Source organism: Myotis daubentonii, chromosome 19, assembly GCF_963259705.1.
Source record: "Myotis daubentonii chromosome 19, mMyoDau2.1, whole genome shotgun sequence".
NCBI lineage: Eukaryota > Metazoa > Chordata > Mammalia > Chiroptera > Vespertilionidae > Myotis > Myotis daubentonii.
The window spans coordinates 15,903,725-15,922,597 of record NC_081858.1 but is presented as its reverse complement, the minus strand read 5'-3'; the positions used below and the strand labels follow the sequence as shown (position 1 = coordinate 15,922,597).

The 18,873-nt window shown below is 46.5% G+C and overlaps 3 protein-coding genes across 3 annotated transcripts; 1 reads left to right on the top strand and 2 right to left on the bottom strand.

Annotated features, from left to right (window-relative positions):
* Nucleotides 1-3,083: 3,083 nt before the first annotated feature.
* PATE3 (prostate and testis expressed 3) lies at nucleotides 3,084-5,869 on the bottom strand. Its single transcript, XM_059677115.1, has 3 exons — nucleotides 5,821-5,869; nucleotides 3,742-3,864; nucleotides 3,084-3,208 (listed from the first exon to the last, which is right to left on the bottom strand). Exons 1-3 carry the CDS (start codon nucleotides 5,867-5,869, stop codon nucleotides 3,084-3,086), a joined length of 297 nt encoding a protein of 98 aa, XP_059533098.1.
* Nucleotides 5,870-10,790: 4,921 nt separating this feature from the next.
* On the top strand, nucleotides 10,791-12,346 carry PATE2 (prostate and testis expressed 2). Its single transcript, XM_059675847.1, has 4 exons — nucleotides 10,791-10,915; nucleotides 11,060-11,083; nucleotides 11,568-11,696; nucleotides 12,102-12,346. The coding sequence occupies exons 1-4, from the start codon at nucleotides 10,864-10,866 to the stop codon at nucleotides 12,236-12,238; spliced, it is 342 nt and encodes a 113-aa protein (XP_059531830.1). The 5' UTR covers nucleotides 10,791-10,863; the 3' UTR covers nucleotides 12,239-12,346.
* An 891-nt stretch (nucleotides 12,347-13,237) lies between these two features.
* On the bottom strand, nucleotides 13,238-15,784 carry PATE1 (prostate and testis expressed 1). The gene is made up of 5 exons (XM_059676751.1): nucleotides 15,704-15,784; nucleotides 15,357-15,392; nucleotides 14,534-14,584; nucleotides 14,187-14,303; nucleotides 13,238-13,470 (listed from the first exon to the last, which is right to left on the bottom strand). Exons 1-5 carry the CDS (start codon nucleotides 15,753-15,755, stop codon nucleotides 13,337-13,339), a joined length of 390 nt encoding a protein of 129 aa, XP_059532734.1. The 5' UTR covers nucleotides 15,756-15,784; the 3' UTR covers nucleotides 13,238-13,336.
* Between the last annotated feature and the right edge of the window lie 3,089 nt (nucleotides 15,785-18,873).

The following is an 18,873-nucleotide window of genomic DNA, read 5'->3' as shown; positions in this document are numbered from 1 at the left end:
TGATGCAATATACCATACATCATTGCCAAGTGAGTCTTATTTTAGGGATACAAGATTGGGTCAGTGTAAAAAACATATAATAACTTAGAAAAGTCAGATGATTATTTCCATAGAAAACAAGGAGTCATTTGACAAGATTTAACATCCAGTCATATAAAAAACAAAAGTGGAATTGATAAATGTGTATTTAACATAATAAAATGATCTATAGTTTAGTCTCAAAAGCCAGTATTTACTTAATGGGGAAATACTAGGTTTCATGCTAAAATAAGGGATAAGATAATGATGTTCAGTATCTCTACAGCTAATTAATATATTAGCAGACTAACATGTCCATACTACCCAAAGCAATCTATAGATTCAATGCAATTCCTATCAAGATACCCATGGTGTATTTTACAGAACTAGGACAAATATTCCAAAAAAAGGATATGGAACCACAAAAGACCCTGAGTAGGCACAGAAGTCTTGAGAAAGAAAAACAAAGTTGGAGGAATCCTGATACCTGATATCAAGTTATACTACAAGGCCGTATTAATAAAAACAGCATGGTACTGGCATGAAAACAGAAATGTAGATCAATGGAACAAAACAGAACGCCCAGAAGTAAACCCATGCTTTTATGGTCAATTAATATTTGACAAAGGAGGCAAGAAGATACAATGGGGTAAAAATGGTAAATTCATTAAGTGGTATTGGGGAAATTGGACAGATACATAAAAAAAAGAAGAAACTAGACCACCTTTTTATACCATGTACAAGAATAAACTCAAAATGAATTAAAGACTTAAATATAACACTTGAAAACATAAAAATCCTAGAACATTGGCAGTAAAATCTCAAACATTTCTCCTAACAAGGATATATTTACTTCACCAAGAGAAACAAAAGAAAAAAATAAACTACATCAAACTAAAAAGTTTTTGCACAGCAAAGGAAACCATCAACACAATGAAAAGACAACCCACCGTATAGGATAACATATTTCCCAATGATACCTTCTATGAGATATTAATATATAAAAGTTATAAAGACCTCAACACCAAAATACCAAAAAAAATAATTTAAAAAATGGGCAGAACCCGGCTGGCGTGGCTCAGTGGTTGAGCATCAACTTATGAACCAGGAGATCACAGTTCGATTCCCGGACAGGGCACATGCCCGGGGTTGCAGGCTTGATGCCCAGCGTGGGGCCTGCAGGAAGCAGCTGATAAATGATTCTCTCTCATCATTGGTGTTTCTATCTCTCTCTCTCCCTAGATCCTATCTGGGTAGTTAATGGACTGTGGGAGGTGCAGCAAGTGCTGCCAAAACAAGTGAAGCTCACAAGAACATTGTAACTATGGTGACCACTACCTTGTTTACCTCTGAATATAAAATAGACACTTCTCCAAAGAGGATATACAGACGGTCAATAGACATATGAAAAGATCCTCAATGTCACTAATCACCGGAGAAATGAAAATTGAAACCACAAAGAGATATCACCTCACACCTGTCAGAATGGCTATCATCAATAAATCAACAAACAACAATCTTTAGCGAGGATGTGGAGAAAAGCCCAGATTTGGAAGCAGCCCAAGTGGATAAGTGGATAAAACAGGTGTGGTACAGCCCTGGCCAGTGTGGCTCAGTTGTTTGAAGCATCCTCCTTTACACTGAAAGGTTGTGGGTTCGATTCCTAGTCAGGGAACATACCTGGGTTGTGGGTTTGATCCCCAGTCGGGACATGTATGAGAGGCAACCAGTCAACGTTTCTCTTTCACATGAATGTTTTTCTCTCTCCCTCCCTCTCTCTCTAAAATCAATAAACATATCTTCGGGAGAGATTAAAATAAACAGCTGTGGTACCGTTACACAGTAGGATACTACTCAGCTGTAAAAAAGAAGGAAATCTTACCCTTTATGACAGCATGGATGGACCTGGATAATATTATGCTAAGTGAAATAAGCCAAGTACCATATGATTTCACTTATATGTGGAATCTAATGAACAAAATAAACAAAATAGAAACAGACTCATAGATACAGAGAACAAACTGACAGCTGTCAGAGGGTAGGGAGGTTGGAAGACGAAGGTAAAAACAGTGAAAGGATTAAGCAAAAAAAAAAAAACACAAATTCATAGGCACAGACAACAGTATGATTATCAGAGAGGAGGGGGGTTAGAAGAGGGTAAAGGTTGATAAATGATGATGAATGAAGACTTGACTTTGGGTGGTAAGCACACAATCCTATGTAATAAAAGGGTAATATGCAAATCGACCAAACAGGGGAACATCCAGTCGCTATGATGCACACTGACCACCGGGGGAAAACGTTCAATGCAGGAGCTGCGCCCTGGTCATCAGTGGGCTCCCACAGGAGGACTGCCTCTCAGCCACAAGCTGGGCTGATGGCTGGCAAGCGCAGAAGCGGTGACAGGAGAGGCTCTGCTCGCTAAAGCTGTCAGTCGGACATCCCCTGAGGGCTCCCTGCCTAATAAAGGGCGCAGGCCAGGCTGAGGGGACTCCCCCCCGCCCCTGACTGCCCCCAAGTGTACAAATGTCGTGCACTGGGCCTCTAGTATGATATATAGATCACGTATTATAGAATTGTACTCTTGAAACCTATATAATTTTATTAACCAACGTCACCCCAATAAAGTCAATAATTTTTTTTAAAAGATTAGCCAATGCAGTTAGACAAAATAAAGCAATTAAAGGACTTAACACTTGAAAGGGAGAGTCAAAACTATGTTATTTTGCAAATTAAAGGGTATGTACCTGATGAAACCAAATGAATCAATAGAAAAACTAATATTAGGAGTAAGAGGATTTATTAAAGTAATGGGACATAAAATTAATATTCAGTTACCAATTGCCTTTGCAGATACAATAACCCCTTAGTCTGTAAAATGGAATGTCTCATAGATAGCAGGGGAAAAAATCCATAAAAGCTGGAGACACTGGGAAGAATGGCATGAATTAACAAGAGCTGGGCTACTTCCAGGTTGGACCAAGCAGGAAACATGGATAGGCAAAGTATGAAGAGGGAGAAACATCAATAACACTCTATAGCGAGGCCTCAGGATGGCAAATGTCTTAGCGATTCATGTTACAATAATCAGACTTGCAGCAGTGATGAATGTAAGTCAGATTGTTGTGATTAAACATCAAGTCTCTGCAGAATTTCTGACACACCATATATGATAACTGGAGCTCATATTCTGCAATAAAGAAGGAACATAGAAAATGAGCCAGTGATCTAAGCTCTCAGAAGACAAGTCAAGCCTGGCACTAGCCCCGTCTGTGAAAACGTAATTGGGCATCAGGGTCTGGTTAGGGATGGCTTCCCAGCACACACTTCCCCAGAGGCCCTGGGCAGGTGGTGTAGAAGTCACTGGCCCTTGATGGGGTTGTTGCTTGAGCTCCCTGACGACTCTCAGCTCTTTGTCAAGCTGCCTCATTCCTCTTTCCCTAAAAGATTAGCAACTAGTGCTTCAGTGTGTTCAGAGTTGGAGTGAGTTTGGTCAGTTTTATTGGGAATATAGAATCTCCATCTTCTTCCTCCTGCCTCATTGTCCCAAACCATCATCTCTGTGTGCACTGGGACCCCAGCTAGGTGCGTCTGCACTTTGGTTCTCTCTTAGCTTGGCCTTAGTTTGAGATATACAGCTGCTGAAATATTCTCCTAAGAATGTTCTAAGAATCTCACAGCACCCCCCCCCACCACCACCACCACCCCGGCCCTCCAACTTACTCTTGTAGATATTTAAGAGCATGCATGTTTCACTCTTCTGAGCAAGACAAACACCAAAGCCTCTTCTACAACGATCTGATTCCATGTGAAGGTGGCACGTTATGCACTTCAGCGATGTCACTACTGGAGAGTACAGAGCTGGTGTGAGGCCAAGGGGAGGCATGGACTTAGGAGGAGCTAGATATCTATAGGTCTGGGGGAGCAGGCAGGGGTTGCACAGGCTAGGGGAGGTGGATGAAGAGCGGGTGGTACCAGGTATTAAACAGCTCTCAACTCCACATCGCCGAGCAAATGCTGTTAGGAGAATAAAAGGATTCTGGCCCCAACGTAAGCAATCTAACCTGGGTAACTGAGCAAAGATGAGCCTTCCTGGCATTGCCTTTTCCAGCTTAAAAATGGTTTTCCCTGGCCAGTTTTCCTCAGTGGTTAGAGGATTGACCCGAGGACCAAAGATGCCTCAGGTTCCACCCGCAGTCGAAGGCATGCTCCTCGGTGGCAGGTTCAATCCCCGACCATGGTGGGGGCGCGAGTGGGAGGCAACCAGTCGATGTGTCTCTCTCATGATGTTTCTCTCTACCCTCCCCCACTTCCTTTCCACTCTCTCTAAAAACCAATGGAAAAAATATCCTCATTCGTCCCGTGAGGATTTAAAAAAAAAAAAAAAAAGGTTTGATTCCTGCTGGCCTGGCCTGTTTCACAGCACTGCCGACAGACAGAAGGGCACTCACGCGGCTGAGCACTTTAACACAGTTCCCCCCAGCTAGTGCTCCTGTGCTGGGATTTCTGACATCCGCTGCTTAGGTATGGTTAGGTGAGATACTCTGTTATTTTGAAATTCAAACTGAATCTTTGGGAAGGTTTCATGAATTACGGCATAGTCAGTGACACTTTACGGCAGTGGTCCTCAACTTTCCTAATGCCACGACCCTTTAATACAGTTCCTCATGTTGTGGTGACCCCCAACCATAAAATTGTTTTCGTTGCTACTTCATAACTGTAATTTTGCTACTGTTATGAATCGCCATGTAAATATCTGATATGCAGGATGTATTTTCATCATTACAAATTGAACAGAATTAAAGCATAGTGGTAAATCACAAAACAATATGTAATTATATGTGTTTTCTGATAGTCTTAGGCGACCCCTGTGAAAGGGTCGTTCGACCCCCAAAGGGGTCGCGACCCACAGGTTGAGAACTGCTGCTCTAGGGGATACTTTGTGGGGTGAGCTAACCAAATACAGGTTTAACTTTTTAAAACACCTCTCCCTGGGACACCTCCATGAGAAAAGAAAGTAGTATTTATTGAGCATCTCATTTGGCCCATGTTCTCTCAACTTGTATCTGATTTAATTCTCACAAAAGCCTGGTGAGTGCGTATTTCCCCCATTTCTCAGATGAGCCATCAAAAGTACAAAGAATTTAAGACGGTGACTGAACCATATGTTTTCATCTGGCTGATACCAGAGCACCCAGCATTTGCTCTCCTAATAAGGGATGCCCTTGTAAATGGCAAGGATGTCCCAAGGAAACTCTTGTTAGGATTTTGGATTATGGGGAACAGTAGGGAAAGCGAGAGGAAGCCGTGTGAAGGGGCAGCCATTGAGTTTTGAGTCCCTGATGGAGAATGGCAGAACGTTGAAAAGCTCAGAAAGTTATGCCCAGCCGGCATGGCTCAGGGGTTGAGCGTCGACCTATGAAGAGGAGGTCACGGTTTGATTCCTGATCAGGGCACATGCCCGGGGTTGCAGACTCAATCCCCAGCGGGGGATGTGCAGGAGGCAGCTGATCAATGATTCCCTCTCATCATTGATATTTCTACCTCTCTCTCTCTGACTCTCTCTCTCTCTCTCTCTCTCTCTCTCTCTCTCTCTCTTTCTCTCTCTCTCTGAAATCAGTTAAAACTCTGTTTTTAAAAAAGAAATGCTCAGAAACTTGGAAGCAAAGGGAGTTTTGAAGGCTAAGCTCCTCTCCTCCATAAATAAGCTCAAGGCTCAGCCCTGTGTGGATATCTGTTACAGAGGTGGGGTGGCTTCCGAAGTCCCATCTCTGGAGCCCACCCCTCAGGTGTGTGACTCACCCGCAATGCAGCAGAAGAGGGAGAAGACCAACAGGAAGTGTTTGTCCATCCTGACGCGGAGGAAAGAAGCCAGGGGCTGCCAGGCCAGGTCCCCAGGCTACGGGGAGGAAACTGCCTTCATCTCAGGGCAGGGATCATTCATGCAGAAGGGAACCAATCACACAAGGTTTCCATGGGGAGCTCAACTTCATGTTTCTCCACCCCACAGCAAAGAATAATGATCATTGATAAGTGCTGGGGTTTCCACTAAACCAACTTTGTTTTTTCATATAACCATCATAGTCATTATTATTAGCATTATAGTTACAATGTTATAATTTTTGTTCTGATTTCCCACAGGAGGAAACTGAGCCAAGGTTAGTATCTGACCCAAGGCCACATGTCTAGTGACTGATAGTGCCAGTCCTCAAAGCAAGACTTTCTAGTTTAGAGACCATATCTGGTCTCTCGATTCCCTGCCTCTTGGAGATTTATTCACACATTCAACACACATTTTCTGAGCGCTTTATGTGCCAGACACACTTCCATGTATGCGAGCAGAGGACATGAATAACTCAGACGAGCTCACCTAGCTCCTTACCTTGCGGGTGAAAAACAGGAACATCAGATGAAAAGATGTATCATCTATGACCAGATTGGGTCTTCAACCTAGAACTTGTGATTCTCAGCCCAGAATTCCTTCACCTTCCCAGAAATCCATGCTCCCTGGCCAGGGACTGTGAAATTTGTAGGGCTGTGAAATCCCCCCCTAGAATGATACAACTTGAACTTAAACAAATGTATATTGTGAACCTGGCCAGTTTTGTCCATGATGTAGGTATCTATCTTTATGAAAGTTAACTCAGTTGCTCTAACCAGTTTGGCTCAGTGGATAGAGCATCGGCCTGCAGACTGAAAGGTCCCAGGTTCTATTCCGGTCAAGGGCATGTACCTGGGTTGCGGGCACATCCCCAGTAGGAGGTGTGCAGGAGGCAGCTGATTGATGTTTCTCTCTCATTGATGTTTCTAACTCTCTACCCTCTCCCTTCCTCTCTGAAAAAAAAAAATCAATAAAATATGTTTAAAAAAAGAAAGAAGGTTAACTCAGTTAAGGTTAACCAGGGTTCAGGCAGTGGAAAACGATGAGTCAGCCCTGGCATTCTAAAGCTAAGCCTGTCAGTCTGTGAGCTGATGGGACTTTGGCTAGAGATACCTAGAATCTTCCATACTGAACTAATTCAATGACATGCTCTTTAGTTGTAGGAACAATATGTTCAATAAAACGTATCGAGTCTGACATTTTGAGACATCAGGCATAGATTGCATGAAATAAGGTCTGATCTCAAATGCCCCCAAATTTACAATCATCCTTGCTTGGAACGAGAGCCACATAGGCTTTCGATATGAGGGAATTGTGTCTGGGGGAAAAAATGGATTCTAGAATGGAGAGAAAGATTGTGAAGTCTTTTCTCCACTCTGCCATATTTCTGGTGAGGATGTTACAAACTGGATGGAATGTTTCAGGACTTTCCAAAGGATTAGCAAGAAGGCAAACCCTTGAGCCTTTGGTGCTTGGGTCTATAAGGTTATCAGGGCATTTCTTTTGTTACTTGTTTTCTCTGCTTTGTCTGTTTAAAGACAATGACTCTAGAACAGTGGTTCTCAACCTTCCTAATGCCTCGACCCTTTAATACAGTTCCTCATGTTGTGGTGACCCTCAATTTCATTGTTACAAATTGAACATAATTGAAGCATAGTGGTTAATCACAAAAACAATATGTAATTATATGTGTGTTTTCCGATGGTCTTAGGCGACCCCTGTGAAAGGGTCGCTCGACCCCCAAAGGGGTCGCGACCCACAGGTTGAGAACCGCTGGACTAGAACCATAGCCAAGGAAGTGTTTACACAGTTTCTATTCTTCTTCCTTCAAGGCTCCCTATGGCAGATGCTTTCTGAAAGGCTCGTTGAGTTTTGAATCTCTTTTCTGCTGGATTATTTCCAGGGGGGATTATGGAATTTTGCAACTCCACCCAGGCACCAGGATCCTTTGACCCGCTCTGCATTCTCCCACAGTAACTCATCCATCAAAGTTCCTCTTAAAAACAATGTTGTTCTCCAGTTAGCATGGAGTAGGGGAGAATAGGTATTAGGACCTATTAGGAGAGGCAATGTGGTATAATAGAAATAGCATTTTCCTCTGAGTCTGGAGACCTGTGGCTGACGGCAATGCAACTCCTAGTGTCTCTACCAAGCCACTTATCTGTGAGGTGGGATTTCGAGCGTTTTCAGGATCATTTACAGCTTTAACATTCTCTGGCTCTATGACGTACGTCATGAGGATGGGTACCAATGCTGTTGTTTTGACCTAGCACCCTGCTTCGCACACGGCAACGAGCTGAACATATGGTGACTGAGTGCGGAAGTGAATGGGTGAAGGTGTCCATCTCACCTGATTCCAGTCTCCATAACTGATAGAGTCAGTGGGGCACAGCCCCAGATGAATGCGTTCCCATGAGAAGAAGCTGCCACTCAGCGTAGATGCCGTTCGCCCTGCTCTGGGGAGATGAAAGCCGAACATCGTGTCCTTGTGTTCATGGTCCCTCTTGGCATCAGGATGGGGGCTGAGATCTTGGTGATACCACAGATGAGCAACCTCCTAATCTGAGTTTCTAAAGAGAAAGCTCGGTTTGAAAACGTTGGCACATTTCTTTTTTTTCTTCTTTTTTAATATGCTTTTATTGATTTCAGAGAGGAAGGGAGTGGGAGAGAGAGATAGAAACATCAATGATGAGAGAGAATCATTGATCAGCTGCCTCCGGCTTGGGGATCCCCTACTGGGGATCGAGCCCACAACCTAGGCATGTGCCCTGACCGGGAATTGAACCTTGACTTCCTGGTACATAGGTCGACGCTCAACCACTGAGCCACACCAGCTGGGCTGTCATGTCTCTCCAGCTTCCTTTAAACTGGAATATTTCTACAGCCTGTCCTTGTCTTTCGTGATGTGATATATATTAAACAGTCCTCCCTCTTTTAAAATGCAGCATTCATCATTCATTTGGGGGGGTGTTTGATAATTCCTCACGGTTAGATTTAGATGATCCATTCTGGGCTGAAGTACTGCATGGGTGCTATTGTGTTCTTCTTTGTATCATATTTAGAGGCACACAATGTCTATCTGTTCTTCACTGAGGATGTAAAAATACATTACATTTTATTTTTAAATTTTTATCATAGCTTTATTGAGTTATAATTGACCTCCAAACACTGCACTAATTTAGACTGTATGGTATAATAATATTTGGCATGTTCCTAATTGTGACACCATACCAAAACCAAGGTGGCCAAAAGGCCCAGGACAGTCCAACTGGTTTTCATGATTGCCTTTGTAAACTTCCTAAGCAGCACAACGCTTCACTTTGAAGTGTCAAAATGCATGCCGCCTACTCTCTCAGGACTCTAGCTGGAAGGTAGAAAGAGCTTCGTTTTTACATCCTTATTTTAGTTCCCCCCAAATCAATCTGATAACCTGGTTGCTACGTGAAAAATGGGCTGGAAGGATGCATGAGAGGATGTGGAACAATCATTATTCACTTGTTCCACAAATACAGTATTTATGGGGTGTCTCCTCTGTGGGGAGCTTCCGGGTGCTGGGAGTGCCGTGGTAAACAAAACCAAGCCCTGGCTTTGTTCTAGTAGAGGAGTCAAGCAAGTCACCAAATAGATGCGTACAGTCAGGTAGTGAGAAATTCCATCCTACACGATCGGGACACAGTAAACCCAGCAGCAAGACCAGTGCATGGGCCCCCCTTTTTTTTTTTTTACCACATGCCATCACCTCCAACAACGTGCACCTTTGTGCCCTGGTTTCCTGCTTACCCATATCACTGCAACCCATCACAGTGTGTCAGGTCTTTTGCCAGCTCCGTACTTGGACATATGCTGTTCTTTTGGGTGCCTGTCCCTACTCAGTTCTTAAAAAAAAAAAAAAAAAAGTTTTGATTGATTTTAGTGAGAGAGAGAGAGAGAGAGAGAGAGAGAGAGAGAGAGAGAGAGAGACATCAGTGTGAGAGAGAAACATCCATTGGCTGCCTCCTGTATGCCCCTTACAGGGGATTGAGCCCACAGCCCAGGCATGTGCCCTGTCTGGAATCGATCTGGAGACCTTTTGGTGCATGGGACCACACCCAACCAACTGAGCCACATCAGCCAGGGCCCTACTCACCTATTTTAGCTAGCACATTGATAGCCCGAAAAGTCCTGTCCAACCACTTCTGTTTCAGGGAAACCTTCCCTGGTTAGACGGTCATATTGGAGTGTCCCTCATCTCAGCCCTCATATGTACCTGTGGTCCCTAAAACAAGGCTTTCATGTCTGTGAGACCACTAACTTGTGTCCTAGTTCGCTGATCTTCTCTTCCTGTGATATTGTCATTTGGTCTGTATTTTGTAATTATTTAATTACAAAATCAATCGCCTGAAAGTAAACCAGACAAATTTCACCTCGGCTTACCTTTTCCCTGATGTCTCCCTTCCCTACACCACAGAAGGGGCACCCCAATGCTCCCCCGCATTCAGACTACACCTGGAATCCTGAGCTTATGAGGTGAGACAAAAAAAGTTCTGCGATTATTCTAAAGAGAGCAACTAGGTTAGTGAAAATAGCTAAAAGGAACTAAGATGTCCAAATCCTGTCTTGATATATTTGAAAGGTTAGAATGTGAAAGAGAAATTTGACTTTATTGCATAGCTCAATGTATACTAGAGGCCTGATGCACGAAATTCGTCCCAGCTTCGTCCGGAAAGTCGTTCAGCTATCCGGTCTAATTAGCATATTATGCTTTTATTATTATAGATGTTGGCTCATTGTTGAAGAGAATTTTAAACTAGATGCCTTAGGGGTAGTGAGACTCCAGTGGGTAGTTTTGTTCTGGGAACATCGAGGTACTGTCTGTCCCGGAATTTTTATGATTCTATGATTTAGAAGAAGTGCCCAAGGACAGATCACTGGAGGAGATTAACCAGCACGTTCCTCAGGAAAGTGCACACGACCCAAGCCCAAGGATGTTCGCTCTGTTTTTGCTGGGCCTGGTCTCTCTGATCTGCACCAATAATGGTAAGTCCTGGAGACAGAGGGGCGGCTGGTTGTTGCTTAGGAGATGGGCAAACACTGGGGGAGGAGAAATTTCCAGAATTGGCTTTGGGACTTGGGCAGATTTATGTGAAATTATTTCAAGGAATACTTTTCTTCTTTTCACAGGTGCTCTTCAGAGGTATCTCGTAGGTACGACCATGCCTAGTCTGAAGTCCTTGGTAAACGGGTCTTTTGTGACTTGTTTAGAAGTAAACCTCCCCTCCATCTGCAGAGAGGGCTAGAAAACATTCTTATGACAGAGTCCTAGGATTTTTCTCTTCTCCCAGACCAATTTAGTCTATTCCTTTCCGTAAGGAGACTAAAATCCCCTTTGTTACTCCCTTTTCCTCCTTACTGGACAAAAGCCATCTAGATTTTTGACTTGACCAGGGGCTAAATCTTTGGGGTGGGTGCATAGATAAATGTTCTAGGGACTCTGACCTTTTGAAATCACACGCAACATTTGATGTATGTCTGTACATGTTAGCTTCCACGGAGATTATTGAAGGATTCGATGGCCTGAGGAAGAGTAGGAGCCATGAGGCAACAGTACATTCCTGTAGAGAAGCCCCCCAGCGTGGAGAACCCTCTGCTGAGTACATGCTGTTTAAACACCTCTTTCTGTGTCTGGCAGCGCCTTCTGTACTATGTTATAAATGTAAGAAATTTCATCTTGGGTTATGCTATGACACCATGGACTCCTGCCACCTGAAGTTCCAGCAGTCCTGTGCCATCGAGAACGTTTACATCCTCACAAAAAAAGGTAGTGTGGGGTGCAGTGTGACTGAGAAAGACCCACCTCCCCCCTCCCCCCCCCCCCCGCCTTGGACACTCGCTGTTCTTTTGCCCTCACTCAGAGGGTGTGAGAGAATGGGCTGGGGAAGGAAGGAGTGGTCCTCTAGAGGGGATGACAAGTGCCCCTGGGGCACCTAGACACATCCATTATTGGTTTTCCCGAAGACAGCAGTGAGCAAGGAAGCAGCTGATGTGCCTTCTTGGTTAGGGAATGAAATCCATGATCTGGGTCAGTAGTTAGTAGGCTCAGCTTCGTGGCTCACCTGGGCTCAGGGAAAAATTAGTGAGGCTCTGAAGAGAGGTGGTTCTTAGGAATACGGTGGGGGGGAAACATAGTCATTACAGTGGCATTCCCTCTCTTTCACCTCCTCAGGGCAGAGTATATACTATTATTCAATACTGTCGTGCATGACCAACTGTGAGGACGTCAACTTCTTGGGTTTTGAGAAGAGGACAGAGCTCATCTGTTGCAACCATAGTAACTATTGCAACCTTCCCGAGGGATCCTAGCTCTGCGTCTCTCCTGGGTTTGGGGTCATTCTTCAACTCCCCATTCCCTTTATTCCCTCCCCACAGACCTTATTTTGCTGTCCTCTTCTAACTATGGCAGAGAGTGAGAAAGCCAGCTGATAGTGAAAGGAGTAGCAGTCATAAGAAGAAACAGAGGAGGGTAGCTGAGTCTCGTTCATTATGAAGTGTCTCCTGGGGATAAAAGAGGACTAACCCTAGCTTCCCAATATGCTGGCACCGTGAGCCACATCTTTCTCCGGTAGAGAGCTCTTTGGTGGTGGGGGTGAGGTGGTGGGGGGCGGAAGGTGGGGGGAGCAGGAATCAAGCTAGAACACCTGGGCAGGCATAGGGATAAAGCATCAAGGAAAATTTTTAAGGGCATTTCAGTTTGTGGACACTAAGATTTGAGAGACAATGTGGTGTGAGTGCAGTTATGATGGCCCTACCTAGCCAGGGAATCAGGTAGCCATGTAGGGATTGAATTGAGAATGGAGACCTTGCCCTAGCTCAGGGGTGGGCAAACTTTTTGACTCGAGGGCCACAATGGGTTCTTAAACTGGACCGGAGGGCCGGAACAAAAGCATGGATGGAGTGTTTGTGTGAACTAATATAAATTCAAAGTAAACATCATTACATCAAAGGGTACGGTCTTTTTTTTTTTTTTTTTTTTTTTAGTTTTGTTCATTTCAAACGGGCCGGATCCGGCCCGCGGGCTGTAGTTTGCCCACGGCTGCCCTAGCCGGTTTGGCTCAGTGGATAGAGTGCCTGTGGACTGGAAGGGTCCCAGGTTTGATTCCAGTCAAGGGCACATGCCCAGGTTGTGGGCTCGATCCCCAGTAGGGGGTGCGTACAGGAGGCAGCCACTCAATGATTCTCTCTCATCATTGATGTTTCTATCTCTCTCTCTCTCCTCCCTTCCTCTCCAAAATCAATAAAAATACATATTTTTAATTTAAAAAGGGAGAGGGCTTTTTCTTACCCACGAAGAAGACAGAGCCGTGTGTCTGCAACCTGAAACGTGTTTACTTAGGAAAGGGTTCTGAAGGGGCCGTGGCAACAATGTCACCGAGAGGTGGAACCACCGACGGGCCAGCTAGTTTAGATGAGCTCATTACAAAAGTCAAAGCTCCTGCAGCACCGGAACTCGACCAGGTAGGTGCTCCATCTGATGTTGTTCACGTTCGCGCAGTTCTTCAGGCAGCCCATGAAGGTCAACCACGGAGTGCCGTCACCTGCAGGGGGGAGGCGAAACATCAGCAAGGAGGCGCCTACCCAGAAACTTCTGTCCGGACCACCCCAGCCGAGGAAAGCGACCTCGGGGTCGTAGGGTACGGCTGTGCTATTCAAATGGGGAGAATTGGAAGGCGCTGCTGGATGGAGGCTTCCCAGACGAAAGGCCATGGTAGAGGAGTTGGGAGAAAGGGTTGGGGGTGGAGAAACAATGCCAGCAGCAATCCTGGGGCTGCCAAAGCGGACGCTTCCGTCGAGAATCGGCACTGGTTTAAGTAAGAGCTATAAATGCCAAGGGATCACTTAGCACGAAGGGTAGGCGGTCGGTGAAGTCATGATGCTTAGTCGTACCCATTGAGGGCTATTTAAGCTCGCAGCTCCTCGGTCTCCACAGCTGAAAACCACCCAGGAGGGCTTGCAGGCAGAGACAAAGACACGGAGCTGCCCTCCCTGCCCCACGCCCAGTTGCTCTCCAGCCAGTTGCTTCTCCCCTGCTCTCTTCGGGCTTCTGGAAATACTGGCTCTCTAGCTACAGACCCACCCCTTCCTTCATGGTCACCCTCATCTAGTTTCATTCTGCCATATGATGGGGGTGGAGGTACCAGCCACTCAGAGCTGAGATCACCAGGAGTGAAAGGAGCCCCGCCTCTTTCCTCTGGCTGACACCTCCCTGTCTGCTTCCTTCGCCCCTCTTTCCTTCCCCCTACCCACAACTTACTTTTAGCAATCCTCCCAACTGTGCAAGCCTCCTCCGGTGTGGCATGACATATGCCCCTGCCTCTGGAGCATCTCTGCCCTGGAAACCTGATGTGGCACATCTTGCACTGGACAGTGTCTGTAATTTGGACCAGAGAGGAGGGAAGTGGAAGGGAGAGCAGCTCTCGCAGGCCCTGGGAGGACCCACCTCCCCCTTTCAGGCTGGGATTCGGCAGAGGTTAAGCCAAGACAGGCTGTGGGGTCGATGGTCTCAAGAGCCTTAGTCTGACAAATACGGGAGGGGAAAGACACAAAAAGAGGAGCAAAGCGAAGGCTGAGACCACCAGCTCAGGTCCCCCTCATACTCACCAAAAAGTTTGCTTTTATCAATATAGAGGTGCTGCTGGTAGAGTGCCTGCGCTGGCAAAGAGAAATGGAAGGTGACGCAAACCTGCCCTTTTCATCCTTGCCGTGCCCGGGGTCCATCCTCTCTCTAACCTGGAGCCACCTTAGGCCACGTCCGTCCCTCCGGAGCCTGACCACCTATCTCAGGACCCCGTCGCGCTCCTTCCCCACTTGACTGCTCTTCACCTGTACGGGGCCTCTCAGACTCCCCTCCCCGTTCTTCCAGGACGCAGCGCAGACCAGGGGGAGACAGGGAAAGACACTTCTTTTTTTTTTTTAAACCTCACTCTCTTCTTTTTAACCCACCCTATGTGGCTTTTACCCACGTGTTGTCTGGAAGCTGACGATAGGAAAGTCAACGGAGCTCATCGGTTGCAACCATGGTAACTATTGCAACCTCCCTGAGGGATCCTAGCTCTGCATCTCTCCTGGGTTTGGGGTCATTCTTCAACTCCCCATTGAAGAATGGCTATAAAGTATCTGATAGCCATTACGTAGTTACACTTTGGATCTGGCCCGCTAGTGCCTGGAACGTCTCCCTTGCCACTTTCCCTTGTTCGTGTCCTTGATTAACTCCCCCTAAGCCTTGCCAGCTGCTGTTCATGTTAGGAGGTCAAACCTAAAACCAGCTCCCACCCCAGCCCCCTCCTGCGGGAATAGGTTGCTGGGTGTTCAAAGTCTGGGTCTACCTCTGGTTCCTTTCCATCCCCAAGGCCTGCCCTGCCCCTCTCATCTCCTCCCTCCTCTAACCTTCCCCCTCCCCCACTACTGATCCATTCCCACTCACCTGCATGTTCTCTGTTCATAAATGACCCAGATAGAACTGTTGGGGGAAGAGAGATACATTCTCTGCAGACCTTGTTTTAACAAGTCCCACCTCCCAGCTTCTGTGAAAATTCTCTCAATTCCTTATAACCCATCAATTTTTTCCTGGGGGGTGAGTGGGGGAGGCACGGACAGAAGCTATGGCTTTGGTGAGATCCCAGGGACATGATGCCCTGAGGTGGAAGGCATGGCATTGGAATGGCAGTTTCTGGTGCCCCAGGGCTCCCCTAAGAGGACCTCTGTGGTGGGAACCCTGACCTATTCCAGGACCCTCCACACGTCTCTCCAACCGTCACCCCTGGGGCTCACCTCTGAAGCAGCAGAGCAGCACAGGGAGTCCCCACAGGAGGGGCCTGTCCATTGTGGAGGGAGAGAGGAGTAGCTGAGGGCAGGAGCTGAGGTGCCTATTTATACACCTGCCAGGTGGGGCTTCCCCCGGAAGGGCTGGGGCGGGGACACTGTGGAAGTCCTTCCGAGACTCTCCTGCTTCTAGGGACCAGTCATTGCCCTTTCGGCACATTTCGGGAGAGGGACTGGCCTGGCCCTGATTTATTTCAGTCCTGCCAGTCAGGATGTCCCATGTCATGTTCTACAACCTTTTCTTTATTCCACACGGTGGAGAGTGCAAGGTGGATCAGGGCTGGGCAGGTAGGACTCAGACATCCTCACCAAGGTGCTCATTAAAGCAAGGAGAGCGTGAGTGCAGATAACTGGAAGGCAGAACGGCCGATGCCTCTGGGGCAGTGGTTCTCAACCTTCTGGCCCTTTAAATACAGTTCCTCCTGTTGTGACCCAACCATAACATTATTTGCGTTGCTACTTCATAACTGTCATGTTGCTACTGTTATGAACCGTCATGTAAATATCTGATATGCAGGATGGTCTTAGGCGACCCCTGTGAAAGGGTCGGTCGTTCGACCGCCAAAGGGGTCGCGACCCACAGGTGGAGAACCGCTGCTCTAGGGAATGGGGAAGTGAAGGGGAAGGTGAGGCTCAGAGGCCCTGACAGAGGATTCTCCCGAGGGGAGTGGTCCCCCACTCTCAGTCATCCCGGAATGAAGCAAACCCTAGGGTAGGAGATGAGAGTCAAGGAGGAAACTGCTTCCCAGTCTGGGAGCTGAGACTTAGATTTTTTTGTATGTTAATCCTCACCCAAGGGGATTTTTCCCATTAATTTTTAGAAAGACCGGAAAGGATGGCGGAAGAAGAAGAGAGAGATAGAGACAGAGATGCGAGAGAGACACATCCTAATTGGTTGCCTCCTGCTCCTGCCCCAACCAGGGTCGGTGGTCAAACCTGAAACCCAGGTACATGCCCTTGACCAGGAATCGAACCCGTGACTCTTCAGTGTATGGGCAAACGCTCTAACCACTGACCCACACCAACCAGGGTGAGACGTAGACTTTTGTTAGCAGAGAGAAGTTTGGGATTCCTTCTCCTGGAGGGAGGTCAGCTGGCCCTTCCCCCTGGCTGTCAGGCCGGGCATTAGAGGGTTTTCCCTGAACTCGAGAGGGACTATGCGTCCAGGTAGGTAGGTGGCTGAATGTAGAGGTCCCGTGGAGGGACCGAGCCAGCGGATTCCAAGAACAGCCATAGCCAGGATCTTATTCTGTGTTTTCTGTTAGCTTCCCTCAGTTATTCCCATGCCGTCAACAAACTATAATGGAAATCTCAGCTTAGTCCCTGATGTTATTTGCAAGGAATTGAGGGTAGGGTCTGTGTCCATGCTTTGGGCAAAGCCATATAGGGGGAGAAACAGCACCTGGAAGGAAGCAGATTGCACTAGGACAGTGGTTGGCAAACTCATTAGTCAACAGAGCCAAATGTCAACAGTACAACAATTGAAATTTCTTTTGAGAGCCAAATTTTTTTAACTTAAGCTATATAGGTAGGTACATTCAACTTTAAATTAATTCATGGTTTTTGTCTTCCGTTTTTCTTTGCTTCTTCTTTGTAGCCATCTCAAACAGGGCACCTAAAAAAATGTTTCATTTTATAATAATAAAGCCACGAATACAAAAGAATTACAATTCTTAAATTGATGACAAAAATACCTGTAGGATTTGCAGCTGGTTGGAAAAACACAGGTAACTTTATGCTTCGAGTAGGTACTTCTGTCACCCGGGGGCGATTTGCGGACTTGACTAGCACTAACCACTGCACCATAAGACAGCTGACTGACTGGCTCACTCAACTCCTGCATGAATCTCACGCGCCTCTCCCGCTGTGTATCCCGCGGCCCGCCTGCGCCGCGTCTCCCGTCGCCTGAACCCCCACTTCTTCTAACGCCACTTCTTCAAAATAGACTCGCCCAGGCCGAAAACCGACTTCTGCGCATGGGCCACGAAGTTTCAATCGCACTGTACGTGCGCGCCCACACGTGGTATTTTGTGGAAGAGCCACACTCAAGGGGCCAAAGAGCCGCATGTGGCTCGGGAGCCGCGCTTTGCCGACCACTGCCCTAGGGCACAATGTAGGTCTACAGCAAAGGGGGCTGTGGTCTCAGCCAGATGTGGGCTGATGAGGCAGGGGACAAGAGTGATGCATCGAGGAGATTTTCGCCATGATGGTATGCATTTTACCACTGCATACCAAAGAGCACACTAGCTCTTCCATCAAGGGAAGAAGGAGGAAGAGAGGTAAACCCATGAACTAGAACCCGAGTGAAGCTGTGAAATAGCACCATTAAGTATCTGTGCATCACACACCCACACACACACACAGATGGCATGACTGATTTTTGTCTTGTGCACAGTCATTAGCTCGTCTTATCGCCCTGACATTTCATGTCTTCTCTGCTTCTCTATATTCCTCTCTTCCACAATTTGAGATCTTCCCTCTTTCCTCCCATCTTTATTTCTTTCGCCAATGGCAGCCACCAGAAAGGCGGGCAGGCTCTCCTTCTGCACCTGCCAGGACCGTCCCCTCACTAATTACACTCCTCTGATGCGATTTTGCCACTTCTCCTAAAGAACAGACTTCTCTCTCCTGCTTTCCTGACCCACCTGGATTCTTTGCTTAATGAACCCATTCCATTGGCTTACTTTTCTCCTTAAATCTCCTCACATACTCCCAGCCTTAATATCTCAAAATAACCGATTTTCCTTTTTTAAAATGTATTTTTATTATTGATTTCTGAGTGGAAGGGAAAGGGAGAGAGAGGTAGAAACATCAATGGTGAGAGAGAATCATTGATCAGCCGCCTCCTGCGTGCCCCATACTGGGGATCGAGACCGCAACTCGGGCATGTGCCCCAACCCGACCGGGAATTGAACCTGGTTCATAGGTTGATGCTCAACCACTGAGCCACGAGGGCCAATACTCCTGACTTTCTTACTGGGCCCACTCTGTTCCTTCTCTCAGTGTCTCTAATCCTTTTTCTTATCCTCTTAGCTCACCCCATAATAATTATTTTTATGTCAGAAATTTCAGACCCATGACTTAAAAGTGTTCAGGATTGCTTTAGACCTTACCTAAGT